Source organism: Rissa tridactyla, chromosome 8, assembly GCF_028500815.1.
Source record: "Rissa tridactyla isolate bRisTri1 chromosome 8, bRisTri1.patW.cur.20221130, whole genome shotgun sequence".
NCBI classification, from domain to species: domain Eukaryota; kingdom Metazoa; phylum Chordata; class Aves; order Charadriiformes; family Laridae; genus Rissa; species Rissa tridactyla.
Window position 1 is genome coordinate 51,768,414 of NC_071473.1, and position 17,428 is coordinate 51,785,841.

At 45.5% G+C, this 17,428-nt stretch overlaps 1 protein-coding gene across 1 annotated transcript; it reads right to left on the reverse strand.

Moving 5' to 3' along the window:
- Positions 1-1,098: 1,098 nt before the first annotated feature.
- On the reverse strand, positions 1,099-9,815 carry LOC128913801 (FRAS1-related extracellular matrix protein 1-like). Its single transcript, XM_054212020.1, has 3 exons — positions 9,746-9,815; positions 9,272-9,520; positions 1,099-1,160 (listed from the first exon to the last, which is right to left on the reverse strand). The coding sequence occupies exons 1-3, from the start codon at positions 9,813-9,815 to the stop codon at positions 1,099-1,101; spliced, it is 381 nt and encodes a 126-aa protein (XP_054067995.1).
- Positions 9,816-17,428: the final 7,613 nt, after the last annotated feature.

A 17,428-nucleotide genomic window follows, 5' to 3' on the forward strand; every position in this document is an offset into this window, starting at 1 on the left:
CTCGTCTCCAGGTTAAAAGGATGTCAGTGAGCTACAGCACCACAGCGGTTAAATGTCGTTGAAGATTTGACTGCTTTTGGTCTGGGATTTGCTCTCGCTTGAGAGCTGGTCAAACCAATCTTTCCAAAACACTGACTTCTGAACTTTTGCCAGAGGTGCCTCTCTCCGGTGACCAGGCAGGCGACATGTTAAACCTGTCAGTTCGGAATAAGCAGAAAAGTGTGCACCCGTTGTGGGGAGGGCTTTTAAAGGTGCAGGGTTTCCTTCGGTGGGTGAAACGGAGGGCTTGCATACATACCAGGAAGCTTACGAGCATCTGGGGAGAGTGGTGGGACCCAATTGCCGGTAGGCTGGTACACATCCCACTGGGGTGGAGAGAGATACCCCGGTTTTAAAATCTGTCCTTTCTAAAAGCCAGAGCTCTGCTCTTGCAGGATGATGCACAATCTGGTTTCAGGGAAGTCTGAAAGATAAAGGGGGAGAAAGAATGAAAACTAAGTTGCTGCCCAAAGGAAATGAGAGACAAAACCTTACAGATTCTGTGTTCATACACAGGCCACCCCCTGGCTAAGGATCTCAGGTAGTTTCCGACCTAAGCCACTCTTGACCGCATGTTCAGCCTTCTTGATAATTTTGAGGGCACTGCAACCACTAGCAATGGAGGTTGTGATCACATTACTGCAGTGGCCGCTCCAGAGTTTTATAAGAGACAAGCAGCCAACAGGAGCCACCAATGATCCCGATTTTAGCATCATGGTTTGGAGGAAGAGACACAAAGAACTGGTGCTTGTCCTGAACCAAACAGTCCCGGCGTAATAGAGCAAAGCAGTGTTTCTTTGCTCCTTCAAACAGACAACTATGCAACCACCTCTAAGGAAGTCCCCTCTACACAGCCCAGTAAACTAATGTCCACCACGAACTTCTGATGTCTGAGCAGGATAATTAGACTGCCCTAACTGGAAGCTGAATGCTTGTTTCGCTGTGAATTATGGTCTAGCCTAGCATAAACTGGGCTCACACCAGACTCAGAGCTGAAATGGCTCTGCTGCCACCAACCTGAAGTCCCTTCCCATCAATGGAGAGGAAGAAGATCCAGTCTCATCCTTCCAGGTTTCTCTGTATTTTTACACCACTGCTTACATTGGGCACTGCCATCTCACCTGTAAGAAGCAACATGAGTCTAGAGCAAAGCCTGACCCTGTATCTTTACCCTGGGGTATCAAATCGGCCAAGACATATCTCCAGCTCTTTCAATATTTATATACAACCGAGGGCAAGTGGTCTCAGTGCTGGCAAGGCACAGAAAACAAACATCTCTATTTTTCACCGTATGCAATCACGCCAATACCAGGATGAGATCTCAATGCTGAGTCAAAATAAGCTGAGACATACACAGCAGGTAGGTGAAGTTGAACCCAAGTGAGACGGGAGATGTCACTATGCCGAGGAGAGAATTTGGAAGAGTTTGTGGTTAAAGCACGCATTCATGATTGAAGTCCCATTTAAAAAAAATAGAAGAATCTACAAGTACATTCAGCGCTCTCATAGCAGCAATTATCACTTCCAACCATCCCCAGTTGGCTGGGAGACTGCATCCCATCCTGGCAGATACTGACCTGGCCTTAGTTTTTCACACCTTGGTCACTTGGCTGTATTACAGCAAACCGATATACCTGGGCATGAAGCCTGCAACACTTAGGAAACTCCAAATAGTACAAAATGTTACAGAAAACCTCTTCAGTGACAGTCACTACCACAAATACATCACATCTATCCTCAACTGTCTACAATAGCTTCACAATTTTAACTTGGAGACATGTTCAAATTTTTGACCCTTTTCTTTCTGATGCTCCTTGGCCTGAAGCTAGGACATCTGAAAAATTGCATGAAACTATTGGATAAAACCCATGGTTTTTAGATGTCCCTGCTTACTGTAGGGGGGTTGGACTGGGCAACCTTTAACGGTCTTTTCCAACCCAACACATTCTATGAGTCTATGGTCAAGAAACACGCTCCTCTGGCGCTGTAGAAGTCTTTACAAGAGGAGTAAAGCTGGTCGATGTGGGAGACTGAATTTTTGCATGAGGGTAGTATGAACTTGCTTAATCATAGATGATTGTGTGTGCTGTAAACAGGAGTCATCCCCCTCTCTCAGCCAAGAGCGCTTGTAATTGCTTGATGAATATGTCATAGAAAAATAAATAAATCAGAAAAGCTCTGGAGGAAGCCACTGAGCTTTCCTCCAGCGTGAATTCGGTTGCAGGTATTCCTCTTGTTGGCACTCACGGCTCATGCAGACCCTCCCCTCACTCGAAACAGATGCAAGTAAGCAAATAAAAGAGTTGTAAGTTGATGAGACAGTCAGCAAGATGCACTCAAAGGGTGTTCCCGAATGACCTGTTTCCTGCATCTCCTATTTGTAACCAAGTCGATTTTTAGGTTTTTTTCAGATGAATACCAACAAGACCACCGCACCTGTTTAAACACACTCACATCTTACAAAATTCAGATCTCCCTCCTCCCAGATCTGAGGATTTTGAGCAAAAGTCAGACAATCCTGTTTGTCTTGTCAGGAAAACTATAGATACTAGCAAGCTGTAGGTGAATCACAAAAAAACCCTTTGTGTTTACACTTGAACTCTTTATTTGTCTGAATAATGCCAGTAAAAAAGAGAAGCCTTCATCTTAGATTTCCGATACCTGCCTGATAAAAAGAGCAGGTGAATACTTTTTTCTAATAAGTTTGGCAGACTCATAAAGAGGACTCCCTCGGAGATAGCGTGAAGTGCAATTTTTTCAAAGAAATGTGTTTTTGTGTGCTATAAATGTGTGTTTGGTCAGAGTTTTGGCAAACAACTCAAGCTAGTTTTTGTCCTATGTAAGCCTTTTACGTCATGCCCTAGAAATAACAACAGCTGTTAATTATTTATCAGCTGATGAACATTGGCCTGTTAATTGCAAAACATAATAAAATAGATTAGGCAGCAAAGCGCGGTATGTATGCAAGCAGAGTTTTTTGCTCAGTTTTGTATGTGACTTGATTAAATAAGCAATTTTAGGTCTGTGCTTAGTTTACAGGGACTACCTTCACCACTGATTTAGCCTCAGGAACTCTAATGGGCCCACAAGCTTTAGATAAGTTTACTAAAAATTGGGAGATTTTTCAGACCTTGAGCTTTTTCTGCCTCTATCACACTCTAACCTGTCATGAAGATGAGCTCTCTAGTATCTCCGGTGTATCATGTTTTGAACCAAAATGATTAGAGCTCCTTTGGAAGGAGAAGTGCTAATGAGCAAGGAGAAGGCCAGAAGATTCAAGAGATTGCTCTCTCTGACCTTTCTCCTGCTAAGGCTTAGTCTTTACATGATATTCATGTCATTCAATACTATCTGGTGGTGCGTCAGAAGACCACTGGAGACAGTAGGTGACGCATCTGCATCATAGGTCCTTCTGGATCCTTTCTTGGTCTGTTGACAAGAAACCCATGATTGACTCCATACCAACGAAATAAAAGTTTCCAATTTTCCTAGCACCTCCCTTGTGCCAGTGGAGTATTTTCATCCGATTAAATTGGCCCCAATGTACAACAGTCTCTTTCACATACAACTGGATATAGAAGGGTGAGGAGAAAATGTATACAAAAGGTTTTTTGAGAGGCTGTGCAGGGCTACCTGGTGAAGGGTCTCGCAGCAGGATTCCCGTGCCGTGCTCTACCATGCAGGCATTTTGATATGTGTGAGCACGGGCGGCCTGTTACCAGCATTGAAATAATCTTCTCTCTTTGTCCATGTTCATCTGCTCGCCCATTATCCATCACGTTGACCCCGTTCTCTTGTTGGCCTTCTATTATCATCAATTTGGGAGCTACCCAGGAGAATTTTGTCACACTCTGATCTCTGACGCACGGTCTCCTTTCCTTTTTAAGAAGGAAGGTGATTTTTCACGGCAAACTCAGACATCCCAAGAGGCTGGTGCTCATCGACTGAGACACGGTAAGGTGGATCTTAAACCGGTGCACATTTGAGCAGGTTGATTGAATTAAATGGAGCCTCGCTGATTCACGCCAGCTGAGGAGAGCACTAGAGGAAAGGATTTGAGAGAATTTTGTCCCAGCTGCAAAACCCTTTAAAGTGTGGTTCACAGACCTGCAAAGCAGAGAACAGAATGGCAGTATGTGCATGCAGAGCAAAACCGGTCCCAAAGGTGGTGGGATGCTTCCATCAGGATTTCGTCTTGTTTGCTGGACTTGTTGTGCCAGTTATAAACCACTGCACATTCCAACAGTCAAACAGCTGGAAAGGGCATGAGACCGCAGGATCTGACCAGTTTTCCTGCAGTTCCTACCTGCAGCACTCGCTGGAGCAGCTTCTCTCACTGCCGTTGCATTTTGGCACTGCGACACTTTGGGTCAGCAAACTCCAACGAAAAACTTTTGAGGTTTTCAGAAAGTCATACCAAGTCATACCCATCCCCAAAGGAAGCAAGAAAAAGCCAAAACAGATGCATGCAAGCTCGGGTTTAAGAAACAGGGAAGGGTGGGAACAGCGTGCTTGTCGCTTTTTACTCTAAATAGCATCAGGAAGTCCTGCAGTCCCTGAATTAAAAAGGAAATAAACTTTCAGTGCAGGTTGTGGGACCAATAGTTTCTACACTAAAGCAACGTGCACATTGAACAATTTGAAAATGAGACAGCCCTGCACTGCGCAGCCAGCCGCACAGAAAATAAACAAAACCCTTGGAGCCATCCTCCTGCAAGGTTTCGGCTCTCACGCAGCCCAACATTTGAGCGTACGATGAAGGCGTGACTGCAGGGAGGCTGGTGGTCCTCCAGCTGGGAGCCAGGGGCTGGGTGAGAGGGGCCAAGCCCAGCCCTCCCGCCACCAAGCCAAGGTCAGCCTTGCCTGAGCGAGGGTTGCTGGAAGGGGGCCATAATTCACAAAATCACTTAAATGGTTAAATGGGCTACACATGTGGCGTAGTGCTCCTGGAGTGACGAATTTAGAGTGCTGTATTCTGTTTAAATAATAAATGTTGAGGTTGTTTTTTTTCTTTTTTTTTCTTTTTTTTTTTTTTTTTTAACAGGGCTTGTACAGCCTGTAAAGTGTCTTCAAGTAGAGAAAATCCCCAATTGCTCTAAATCTACAATCACCCTGACCACTGGGCTTTGGCCGTCTAAACCAGAGCAGAACTGGGGCAAAAATGAAAAAAAATGAAAGCGTATTTATAAAAATATCCCCCACGCGAGCTACCCCTAAACTCCTTCCTAAGAGCATCTGATCTAAGAGGGGCTTGAACTCTGGTTTGCATAGGTACTGCTTGGATCTCCGAATGCTCCTCATGTTCTTAATCACGTCTGCTCCAGAGATGAGGCTATGAATAATTAACTATGCCTCCAACATTACAGTCATAGATTATGGTGGTGGTGACTTGTGGACTGCCATGCGCAGCATAAACCATTTAGGAAACTCTGTTATCCACTTTCCCTTTATATTTGTCTTGCAATCACTTACCGCTTAAAAGGGTAAATCTTTCATAGCTTTAATTAAAGCATTTAAAATAATTTACACTGAAATTGTATGTGCTTGGGTCTGTCAAAATTGATGCTTTAATAACATGTCATCCCTTTTTTCGATTGCCCTGAAATCTGTTAAAATTACCACTAATCTAATTGGGAACAAAGTTGTCAAATGCATGCAGCTCTGACAGTTTGTCTTTCTGCAAACTGCCGACAGATTGCAAGTTACGCATGTGTTGAGCAGATGGGTAAGTTAAAAGGAACACAAAAAAAAGCAATTTATTAAATCACCTGGAACCAGCAGCTCCATTCCAAAAATAGTGAGAATGAAATATAGCAAGAGCTAGGAGAGTTGGCACTGGAATATGCCAGAAGGTACCAGTTACAAAACAAGATAAACATTTTGAGAAGCCTCAGCTGTGTTGCAGAATAATGAGGCGTTATTTAACCCGATATAGATTACCAGCAGAAATTAATTTAGGGTGCAGGGTTTTGTGAGAGTGTGTGAGTGTGTGTGTGAGTGTGGTTTGGGGTTTTTTTAAGGATTTTTTTTTTTAACTCCCTGTGTTTTAACTCCTTCATGCCTAAAAGACAAGCCCCCCATCTCCCTCCCTCAACCCCAGCCCTTGGCCGCAGAGCTGCTGGACCCGCTTTACATCCCCACGGTGGTGTCCTCTCCTTCAGCTTCCTCCTACACCCTCCCTTCCATGGGCATCTCCCTCACAGTTGAGAGAGGACAAGGCTGTAGGTTCCTCAGAGACAGCTTGGTCACTGACATGGTTTGGGCTAGGCAGTCCCATCCCTGTCCATAAATACTTTGTTTTGGAAGGAAATGTGACGAGGAGGGAGGCAGAGGTGGCACCCTGCAGGGACAACTGGCCCATCTGCCCCAGTTCTGCCCTTTGCAATCCCTTCCTTGGACATCCAGCTCCCTCCCCATCGGCACCACTGCTGCTCCTCTGCTCCCTGACCGTCCTCCATGTCCCACATCTCTCTGTCACCCACAAGCAGCAGGAAAGGGATATGAGCTGTGTGGCCATCGCGCGGGTCCAGTCCTCCCAGCACACGTCCATCTGCCCCGGGGACACGTACTTGGCTGTGTTTATACAGCACTTAGGAAAAAACAGGCTTCATTCTTGGTTGCTCCGTAAGCACTACTCTATTCAGCAGCATTTATTATTAAAGAGCAAGAGCGAGATTAAAAACCAGTGCAGAAGCACTAGATAAGCATGATTCACCCACTGAGGCCACCACGGAGGACACCAGGGTGAAGATGCTCGTGTGCTTCCCCTGGGTCAGTGCCAGCTCAGAGGGAGGGATGGAGGCAGGAGGCTTCACCGGCTCACGTTCATTTTTGGAGGAAGCCCTGGAGCGCCTGCTCTGGCCAACGGTTAGGGGTTCTGTGGGCAGGGAGCGACTGCTGTGCCTTGTGGCCCTCTGATCTCATCCATAGCTTCACCAAAAGACCTGCACCAAATCCTGCCCATCGCAGCCAGGTGGGCAAAGGAGAGGGAGGACAAAGAGGTCCTGAGACACCACATCCCCTTGAATAGGCGGGATACTCCCCGGTCCCACAAAAAAAGAGATGAGAACCCATGACCACAAAGTACATTAGGAAAGAGACCCTCTCAGCAACTTTATGAACTAGCTTTATGAGCCACGGTTTAAATGGCTACGGCATCATTTCAGCAAATGGAGATACGCTGATTTAAACCAGCTGACAATCTTTGGCCCATAACGCAAGGTAATAGGTACCCCTTCCCAGAGAGCAGGGAGCTGGTGCCATTTCATACATGTGTTCAGGGAGGAGAAAAGATCATAAAAAGAATTGCAAATGGGAGGTTACAAGCAGAATTGCTTCTCCTTTCCTTTCCTTTTTTTTTTTTTCTTTAAACTAAGGAATAAGCATTTTGACCCCTTCTTTCCCATAGAAAACTTGAGGACGAAAGTCTGCCTAATTTTCTACGGTTTAAAGAGGTCTTTGCATACTGGCATAAAGATGGATGAGCCACTCTCCTGCAAAAGTGATGGCATTCCTTGTGTAAGATTTAGATTTATAAGTCTCAAAGAACAAGAAAGATGAAAATCTAGCCCTAGGTAACATTACTGCACTCAGCGTGCCATCAGGCAAAGTATCATCCTTGATGCAACATTAAAAAGACATAACATAAACCAGCTACGAAGCATGGTGGGCCCGATCGATTGTGAAATTGTCCCCAAGTAGTTTGAATTGTGACTAACCCTACGAAAGCCGATGGGGGGGGGGAAAAAACCAAAACAAAACAAAAATCAAAGCAGAGTGAAAACATTTCAAGTATTTCAAGCGAGGTTGGGTCGGCCCCTGCATTCCTGAGCTCCCGTGCGGAGCAGGGACGGAGGCAGAAGGTGCTATTAAACAACATTTCTGCCTCCACGTCCAAAAGCCAGAGCTTTTTCTGATCCCTGCTTGGCTGCCTCCCCGCAGCGGGGCTGTAGCATCCAAGGCAGGGAAACCACATCCCTCCTCCCTGCCTTGTCCCGGGGTCCTTCCCCGAAGCTCCTTCCCTCTCCCGCGCCCCCGTCCTTGCACAGCGTGGGGGGGCCACAGATGCCGGCCCACAATTTTTCCTTTCACCGCAATTTAAATGGACATTTCCCACCCCCCTCCATATCCAAGCAGGTCATCATTTAAAGCCCGTGATTTATTTAATGGTGGTTTTAACCCCACTTAGAAATAGGCTGCTTTCATGATTTATTGATTCCTTCTTCCCCTTGTTAATTTGACTCATTTCTTAGGAAATTATTCATAGTTAATCATGGTAAGAATAAAATTAGTTATAGGGCCCACTTTGCTGCAAAGGGAGCGTAAATAACTTTTAAAGCAAATCGGAAAGAAAAACATGTTAAAGCAAAAAAAAAAAAAAAAAGAAAAAGAAAAAGAAAAAAGCAAAAGCCGGAAGAATATATATAAAATGATGATAATCAGAAGGGGGCAGTAAATTAAGCCTCTCCACTGTTACTGGTTAGAGGAAGGCACAAATTTACATTCCACAGGAGCACGGCTTTTACAGCAGGCTCTCCTCAATTGAATTTGCCGTATCTTCTGGGAAACGCACCATTTGGAAGATAAAATCTCCCACCACTCCACCACCACTGCCACCATTCAGAAGATTAAAAAACCCCGCCAACTCTGTTTTGTGCCTTTTGTGCCCACTAGAGGAATGTAAAACCATTATATTTAAGTATCATAATGGCCAACATATGCTTTTTCTTAGAAATGACACCACCATCTGGATTAAGTTCTCCTGATCATTTCAGACAATGTTACGATTATTATTTTTTTTTTTCCCCTTCAGGAGAACGAACTGCCCAGAAAGCAACAACAGCCGCAGATGGGGAATTTGTGCTTTTCCTTTTCCGCCACTGGCAACCTTGAGAAACGTGGTAAACTCTTTAGATGTACCTAAATCATTTGATTTCCTTTGCTAATTGATGATGAAAGCCTACCTGGGTACACCCCAATATTAAGCCTGCGAGACAACTATTGCCTTTGACCGTACAACTTCACTATTGCAGTTAATAAAGTACGTAATCGCCGTAATGATAAAATTATATCGTGTTACAGTTTGCAGCAGTCTCTTCCCCACAACCATATCGGTCGTTAAATATTGCGCCGACTGGTACGGGGAGAAAGACGCTTAACCCTTCACCGGCTGAGGGCTTTTCAGCACGTTGGTGTGCAAAGGGAAGGTCTTCTCACCTGAGTGACTCCTTACCGGCCCCATGGCTATTGTCGTGGACGTCGGAGACCTTCTGGGCCACCACATCCAACTGGCGGTAACTGGAAATGGGCACGCCGGGATAATTGATGTGCTCAATCTGACCATGCACAGGTGGCAGGGAGACGGCGTACAGCAGCTTCTCGGGTTTGCTAGTGCCATCTGTTGCCACAGGAACATCTGTCGTCAAGGTCACCCTGTCACCCTCTGTTAAAGTTACAGGTTTGGCGAGTAGAACAATGTCACCTAAAAAAATGAAATGAGTAAAAGGGGAAAACCAACGGGAGAGAAATTAAAAAGGGAAATATTCCTTATTACATCCCAGACCAGAAGGAGAGAATAGGATAAAAGTCAGCCCTTCAGTTCAGGGGAAGGAGAAGAATTTTGCCAAAATAGCTTGGGAAAATATTTTTGCTTTAGGTTTTAGAGGCAGACAGGACGTTTACAACAGAAAAAGCTGCAGAGCTATACCTCGTTTGTTTTCAAATATGCCCCACAGTGAGTCCCGCTTCAAGGCCGATGCTAAGTGGAATCCCAACATTTTTACATAATCTCAGCCCGGGTGAGTTTATAGAGGAGCACGTGTATTTATCTCGCTGCACGATTTGTCCAAAATATTGAAGCCAGCTTTGATTTTCTGTTTGGGGAGAGCGAATGACCCAGTTGTTTAGAAAGAACAATTATGTTAATAGATCCAAACGAGCCAATGGACAGAACGCGTTAATGAACTAAGCATTAAGCGCAAATGCTGTGTTTTAAGCCGATAGTGATGCTGTAACCTCAGCAACAGAGGTTCTGGCTCCATCAGATTTATTTACCAAGAGCTCCACCGAACTGCCCCAGGGCCAGGGCAATTTTCACATTTACAAAGGAGTAGCCCCAGAAAATCGAGGCTGCTGGAAAACTGAACAACTGGTCTTCTCGGCAGAGGAGTAGCGATGATTTACCTAGTCATATCCACTTCAGCCTTTTCTATCATAACCCTCCTTGTTTCTAAAGACGTACCTCAATCAGGGTGGCAGCGCAATGGCTGACCTGCCAAAGGCAAAAGCAGAGACAGGTTTTTATCTGAGGATGTTGCAAAAGCAAGAGAATAACGTCAATCAGCTTCCCTTGCTGTCAGTCAACCTGCTGATGACAATACACAATAGTGGCATTTCTCGCTTGGACTCCGCAGGAGCTTTTTTTCCTGTTTCTTGCCTTCTTATTATGTTGCCAACTGACTTTCAAAAACAACAGGTTCCTATTAAACGGAGAAGGCTGCCAGCAACATCTGAGAATAGCGGTTGTCAGGGCTTGGGGCTTTTAAAAATTTATTTCCACAACAAAATCTGCACCAATTTCCATGCTTTCCACCCCATTTGATGGCTCACCTTTGCTATTAACCCTTTTAAAACCACTTCTCCGCTGCAGCTTACATGAGAAACGAAAACTGTGCATGAGATTCGATGCATTCAAGAAGTGACTGTTATCTGAGGAAATTAATCCAAGGATATCGTAGTCATCCAAAATAGAAATACAATTAATTAGCTTGCCTTCACATAGCAAGTTTTTTAATTGTGTTTGAGAAAAATCATCAAAAAGGAAAATAACCAGCCCCTTCCCCAGCTCAATGAGCATTATCAGAACTCACCAGTCTTGGAGCATTTGGCATCGTGATTTGGCAATCATTTGTGCTGTGTTGGAGGAGAAGTTGGGTGCTTCTTACTTTTTGGTTGCATCTTTAAAGGAGACTAAATTTGTATGAGCCCTCACTGACCAGGGAGTCCTTTTCAGACTGTTTCCAAACATGATCAGAGAACAAGGAGGAGCGCAGAGGAGAGAGGACCTAAAAAGGCAAAGGATGGGACAACGCTGTAGGAAGCAGCCAGGGATGCAGGACATCAACCTGCTGGACACTTCGCTCAAGCGTTACAGAAGTCCACAGCCAAGCCCAAGCTGATTTAGTAGATGCAGTGCTCGTGTTGATTCATTTCCTTTACAGGAAATCTGAACAAATGAGATAAAATAAGGAGGCAACAGTGAAACAGGCAAGTGCAGTTAACCCAACTTCATTTTTGCCCATGTAGAAAAAAGGGCCAGGTTCCTCATAGCATCTTGGCAGTCTTCTGATACTTCCATTTTTCAGATGCACAGCAGGGGACAGCCATGGTCACCAAGGTTGTGCCTTTTAGAAAAGCCTTCTGTTACTTGCAGCATTGCTCCATCAATGACACCCGTAAACTAGAGACCGCCCAACTTAAAAACATCGAGAGCCTTTCAAGAATCAGAGCCCGACCTCTGCTAACTCCATCAGGTTTGCTCCAGAGAGATGCAATGATGGAAAATTGTCCCAAAATCATGTCATGGAGAAGACCCTCCTGATTACCCCTTTGAACACCAGGTTGCTCACTCCCATTGTTTAATGTTGGGGGGGAAAATCAGGCTCCTTACATCCCTAATTATGAGCCCAAGGATGAAGCTTTCAAGCCCATACTTAAGCCACACTGATCTGAGTGCGCTGCTGAGCTGGGATGCCACCATTGACCTGTACAGTTTGGTTACCACAAAGCAGGTATTGTTTAAAATAACTTACCTAAAAAGTCTCCAGATTTACACCAATAATCAAACGAATAAATAAATACACATCTGGTCTTCTGGGTAGCCTGATTCACTACTTTTCTTACTTGTTTCTTTTTTCGCCTGATACCCATCATGGTCAGGACACGCACCGCTAAGCGTATGCGACGTATGACAAGAAGACACGTACATCTGAAGTTGTTCATCTAGCAGCAACGTTTGGCCTTAATATGTTCATTTTTTTTAGATTCTAGAAAAAAAAAAAACCCAACAAACAACAAACCCCCCACTTTTCAGATTTAAAGGAAAAAACAGACTCCAACTGCTAGGCTGGGTGAAACCCCGTGACCGGCTGCACCTCGGCAGCTCGAGCGGTCGCCAGCATCCCCCGCGCGCTCCGCGGGGCCATGCCGGCTCCCTGCCTGGGGAGGCAGGCGAAGCCACTCGGATTCTTGGATTCACTCGTTTAAATGTCGTGGGCTTGGAAGTTTGACTTGAAATATAACGTTAGTGGGCTTGTGGTAAAAGCAGCAGAGAGGATAGGATGACAGGCGGGGCAGAGGGGACTGATTGAAAGCAGGTGTGGAGGAGGAAGATGGGAGGAGGAGAAAGAGGAAAACATGACTGAGTAAGTAAATTCAACGTTATTATACATATTGAAAAAGAGCACCCATATATAGAGCACCCACCTGTGCTCACTTCTTTTTAATGTTGGGGTTTTTTGATGTATGACAAGATACAGGCTTTAAAATTGAGATACCAAAACCGAGGTACAGCGTGGACTATGGGAGAGATGTTCTCCATGGTGTTTAACTCACCACTGGGAGGTACTGGGGTCTTATGGGAAGGCTGGTAGAAGACAGGATGGAGGTGTGAGAGCCCATATAGACTTCAAGCTGGGCTTGGTTTCTGGCTACAGGGGGGGATTTTGTATTTGTGTCTGTATACGCACATGCAGAGAGAATAAAACATAGTGGAGACCAATGTTCCACCTAATTTGGCCTCTTGAGGATCCACATCATGTTCATTTGACTCCTGCACAGAGTACAGCTTTCTTCCCTTAACTGGTAAAATATATCCTCGAGCAAAAAAGCATTCCCCCTTGTAAGGGGGAAGGAAATGCCCAGGAAGTTAAATTAAAAATTACAGGACATTATTGACCATATGATGCTGCTTTAGGCAGGCTGCTGAACTGCTCCCTCCGCACATCCACACACCTTCACACCATCCCTATTCCATACGGCTTCGCCTAATTTTTTTAGTACGTTTTTGCTTGATTGTACGTATTATTGTCTCATTAACTGCAAAGCTTTCCAGGGCACTGAAAAGGATAGAGCATTAAAACACACTGAAAAGTCCTGCAGCTCAATTAACACACACCAGGGGGTTCAAGGGGAGGGGAATAGGGGGGGTTCAGCTCCAATTATAAAAGGCAAACTTATCTTCTCTCTCTCTTTTTTTTTTTTTTTTTGGTAATATCAGCTAATTAGACTTTGACAACCAATTAGCAGATTTTTAGCTTTGCTGAGACTCAAGTTAGAGCCGAGAAAGGAGGAGGCAAGTAAACCAAACACGCAAAACGCCCCTCTTGTACCACAAACAGGCTGTCCTTAAGAAAAAAATACCCACAGGGCCAGATCCTGCCCCAGGATTTATGGCCCTTTCAGCTGGCTGCCACGCCGGTTACTCGCAGGTGTAAATTGAGCGTAGGACTTGGCCCGCAAACTGAAGCTCACCATAACTCATGCGAACCCGCGGCGGAGAAGCGCTCTCCGGCCTCCTTGCAAGGTTACATTTTAACTTTTAATAACCCTTTTTTTGCCTTGGTGTGTTTTTTTTTTTTTTTTTTTTTTTTTTCCCTACCAACCATGAAGTACCCAGATGATTATTTAGGATTAATGGATTATCAAAAGTGCCAGTTGGCACACTCCTAGTAAAGGGGGGAGGGGGGGGAAGGGAAAAAAAGTGTAACAAATGCAGCTGTTTACTAATAAATAAAGCCTCAGCTGTAACAGAAATAAATTAGATGCATTTAATTGGTCGACTGCAAACCTCCTCTCTTTATTACAATGCTGCTTCTTGTTATTTTATGATGTCAGGGTAGATGGCAGACTGACAGAGTGTTTATGAATCACAGTTTGCAGATGGCACTCCTGGTTTTTCGGCAGTTATGAGCACAAGTAGCATGAGGACTCAATAGAGGGTTTTTGCCAGGGAGGACCCCCTGAGAATTAGCCGCCTTCATTTCTCTGGTGCCAATCTCCCCCTGACAGGAGCGCTATTTCACAAAACCTACATTCAATAAATTACACCCGCCTGGCAAGAACTTGGAAATATTTAACACTCGGAGGACACCAGCGTCTCAATTTGATTTCTATTCATTTCCAGAGGACGCCAGGCACTACTCGGAACAGCCCTCGTTTGTGTGCATGCGCATGTGTTTCCACGCACGCACACCCCCCCACCCCCCAGCTGAAAAAAAATAAAAATATAATGGTCTCTGCAGCCAGGAATATCTCGCCCTGCCTTCAAAATGACTTCAAGTCTCCCGAGGACGGTTTACGGTCTCGTGCCCTGGTCCTCCCGCGTTGCCCTGCCTAACGACAGCTTTGTAATCCAGTTGGGAAATAACCTCACATGGCTGCGCTCGGAGCTCGTGAGCTGTAAAACTTCTGGATTGAACTCCTTCGCCTGGTCACTTCAGTGAGCTACAAGCAAATGCAATGAGGGATGTGGTCATAATTGTCAACAGATTTGTAAATTTGTGTCATTAGTTATGCGCATAATGGATTTTATTCTAATGAGCTTGTTCATAAGAATGCCAGGAGGACTTGGCCCCTTTGGAGGAAATAAACTACAAACTTTGCCCATGCATTTTAAAACACATCAGTGCCACATAAAGGGGGGAAAAAAAAAAATGTTTCCTCTCCTTTCAGTCCACGGCAGTTTTCACTTAGGTGAACCCGATGCAATAAGCTACGGCTCCTTTTACTGCTGTAAACTCATTCCCAACCTTTGCTGGGACTTCTCACGGATACACAGACATTTTCAGATGGGGATGTGTTTTTTTCCATCCATCGAGTAAAACTGGAAACTATCCTGACTCTTCGGGGTCAAGATATCGGTGTGGAAATACCAACGGCAGCCCTTGTCCGTACCCTCCCGGCTGAAATTTATTCCAGGACACAACGCTGTCAAAGCTGCCACAGCCCGAAAACCAGAGCGCTCCCCCCTCCAAATCCGGCTAGAAAGCCTGTGGTGCTCAGGGGGTCAGTCAACAGGACCCCGTTCATGTGGAAGAACAATAAAACTAGTTATTATTAAATCAAGTTTTTATTATATCTATTACTATTAAATGTATTCTTATTAAATCTAGTTATAGCTTTAGATTTGTTCTCCAGGGACAAGGAACGAGGCTTCTAAGCTTGCTCTTTGGGGAAATCTACTCCTGCTTTTCTTAGAAACAACCTGGATATTTTTATTGAATGCATGAGCTGAGCGAAGAAGCCGACAAGCCCATGGAAACCTACTGGCACCTTTGCCAAAATTATGTTCTCCGCGTGCCCAGCGGAGCCCTCTTCCCCTGCTCTCCCTCCTCTCTCTCTCTGATCCTGCTTTTCAGCCAACCACATATAAAAATCTTCGGCATGTGCCAAGTACTACAGATGGGTCCATTGTAGCACACCCTAATGTTCATAGCTGACACCCAGGTGTTACAGTTTGTACTTGCTCGCTAGCCAGACGGTGGCTGTATGCCAAGGGGAAGGCACAAAGCACTCGGATACCATGCTGAAAAGCTATATAAGAGAGACTTTAAGACACAGAAAAGCAGGTAAGAGGCTATGCAAAAGCAAGAGGAGACCGATCCACCAGCGACCACCTCCCTCTGCTGCCCATCCAGCCTCCCGTCCCGTCCCCACAAAGCTCTGTTTTATTATCGGATTACATCCCAGCATCCCTGTTCCCCTGACCTCATCCACAATCAGACTGGCTCGTTTCAAACCTACTGCTGATCTGCAAGTCATTTCAGGCTTGGCTAGCAATAAAGCGACTTATTGAAAAGCCACAGGCAGAGGGAGGACGGGCTGCCCGTTTCTGATGTGCTCGTCACACCTGGGCTGCGGACACCACCTGCACGGGGTCCGAGCGTGTAAGGAGCACAGCTCCCGAAATCACACCAACTCACTATCTACATGTATTCAAGTGGCCTCAAGAGCTTTTAAGAGCCCTTCCTATTTCAGGACCTGGAAAGGGTTAACACCAGTATCCTATTTTCTCTTCCATTTTCCCCTCCCAGGAGCCTACTCCCCTTCCAGCCTAATTTCCTTCAGTTTAATTAATTTTCAGTAATCACAAGTCTAGACACCACAAGCAGCAGCTTCACACCCCAGGTGACATGGCAACATTCGTAGCGGACGGGCAAAGGGACGCGATGCGCTTTCACGCACCAGCCCCCCCCGCACCGAGCTAGAGCTGCCCACCTCTCGGCTGAACCCTTTTTGGAGAGAAAACCATTTTTTGGAGAACAAATGCTTTTAAGGATTCAGGTGCAGGGAGCTTTTCGACCATCTGGCTGGCGGGGGCTTCCCAGCTGTCTGCAGCGGGTGCGTTCGGAGCAGCACGTACGAGCAGGGTCCAACGCTTCGGAGACGTGCCAAACCTGCGGCACATGTGGAGAGCAACTGTGCAGCACCGGCTCACTCCAGAAAGCCTTGGATTGGCGGCGCGTGGGCTATAGAGCCATGCACCGTACATATGCTGTGGCCCACACAGGATTTCTGGTGAGTTGGTAGCCCTTGTTGACATCATCAGAGGTGCTGGTCCCACACATGCCTGCTACATGGCCCCATACCTTGCTACTTTGGGTAAATCCGGAAGTTCTCGCTGCTTAGATAAAATTTCAGAAAGCAAAAAGAGAAAAGGGCAAGCGCAGCCCTCATGGCCCTAAGCAAGTTGGCCTTTACTGCCCGTTTTTATTTGCCACCCATCATAAGGTTAAGAAAAATTATGAGGTATCAGGAAGGCAAGTTAGAAAATAGTAGTGATCTCTTGAAAATACGAGGAGAGGGATCACTTGAGACATATGCAAGGAGAGTAGCCCAAGGAGAACAGGAGCTTGCTGTTGCTAGAGCATGGAGGAGCAGAAGTGGGCAGGACATCGATTAGTGAATTAAAAACTGCATTTTTTCCAGCCCAGAGCCGCTTATAACCCATCAGGCTGAAGCACCTTCTAGGACTGCCACCATGTCTGTTGGTGTTTTGGATATGCATTTCCATGCATTAATATTGATTATTTCGCATCCCGACGCTAGCTGTCGCTGACGGCTCTTGCGCTATTCCCCGCTCACCAGCGCTGATGAGCTTCGGAAAAGCTCGGTGGCGTTCGAGGGACTTGCATATATTTGGGGTGAATATCCCACAGCACACGAGAATCAATTGGGGATCCAAAGAGAGAGCTGACAGCCACCAGCTCTAGGAGCTACTGCTTATGCAGGGGCTCCGGACCAATTTTTACCCCTATAATTTTAAAACACATAAAATTGGACCAACTGATAGCCAGCCAACTTTCGGTATAATCTCTCTTTCAGTCTAACT

Coding starts and splice junctions, on each gene's coding strand:
- LOC128913801 (XM_054212020.1), bottom strand. CDS start 9,815: ATGTTGGGATTCCACTTAGCATCGGCCTTGAAGCGGGACTCACTGTGG. Junction 9,521..9,745: donor CATATTTGAAAACAAACGAG/GTATAGCTCTGC, acceptor TCATTTTTTTAG/GTGACATTGTTCTACTCGCC. Junction 1,161..9,271: donor CGACAATAGCCATGGGGCCG/GTAAGGAGTCAC, acceptor TGCTTCTTACAG/GTGAGATGGCAGTGCCCAAT.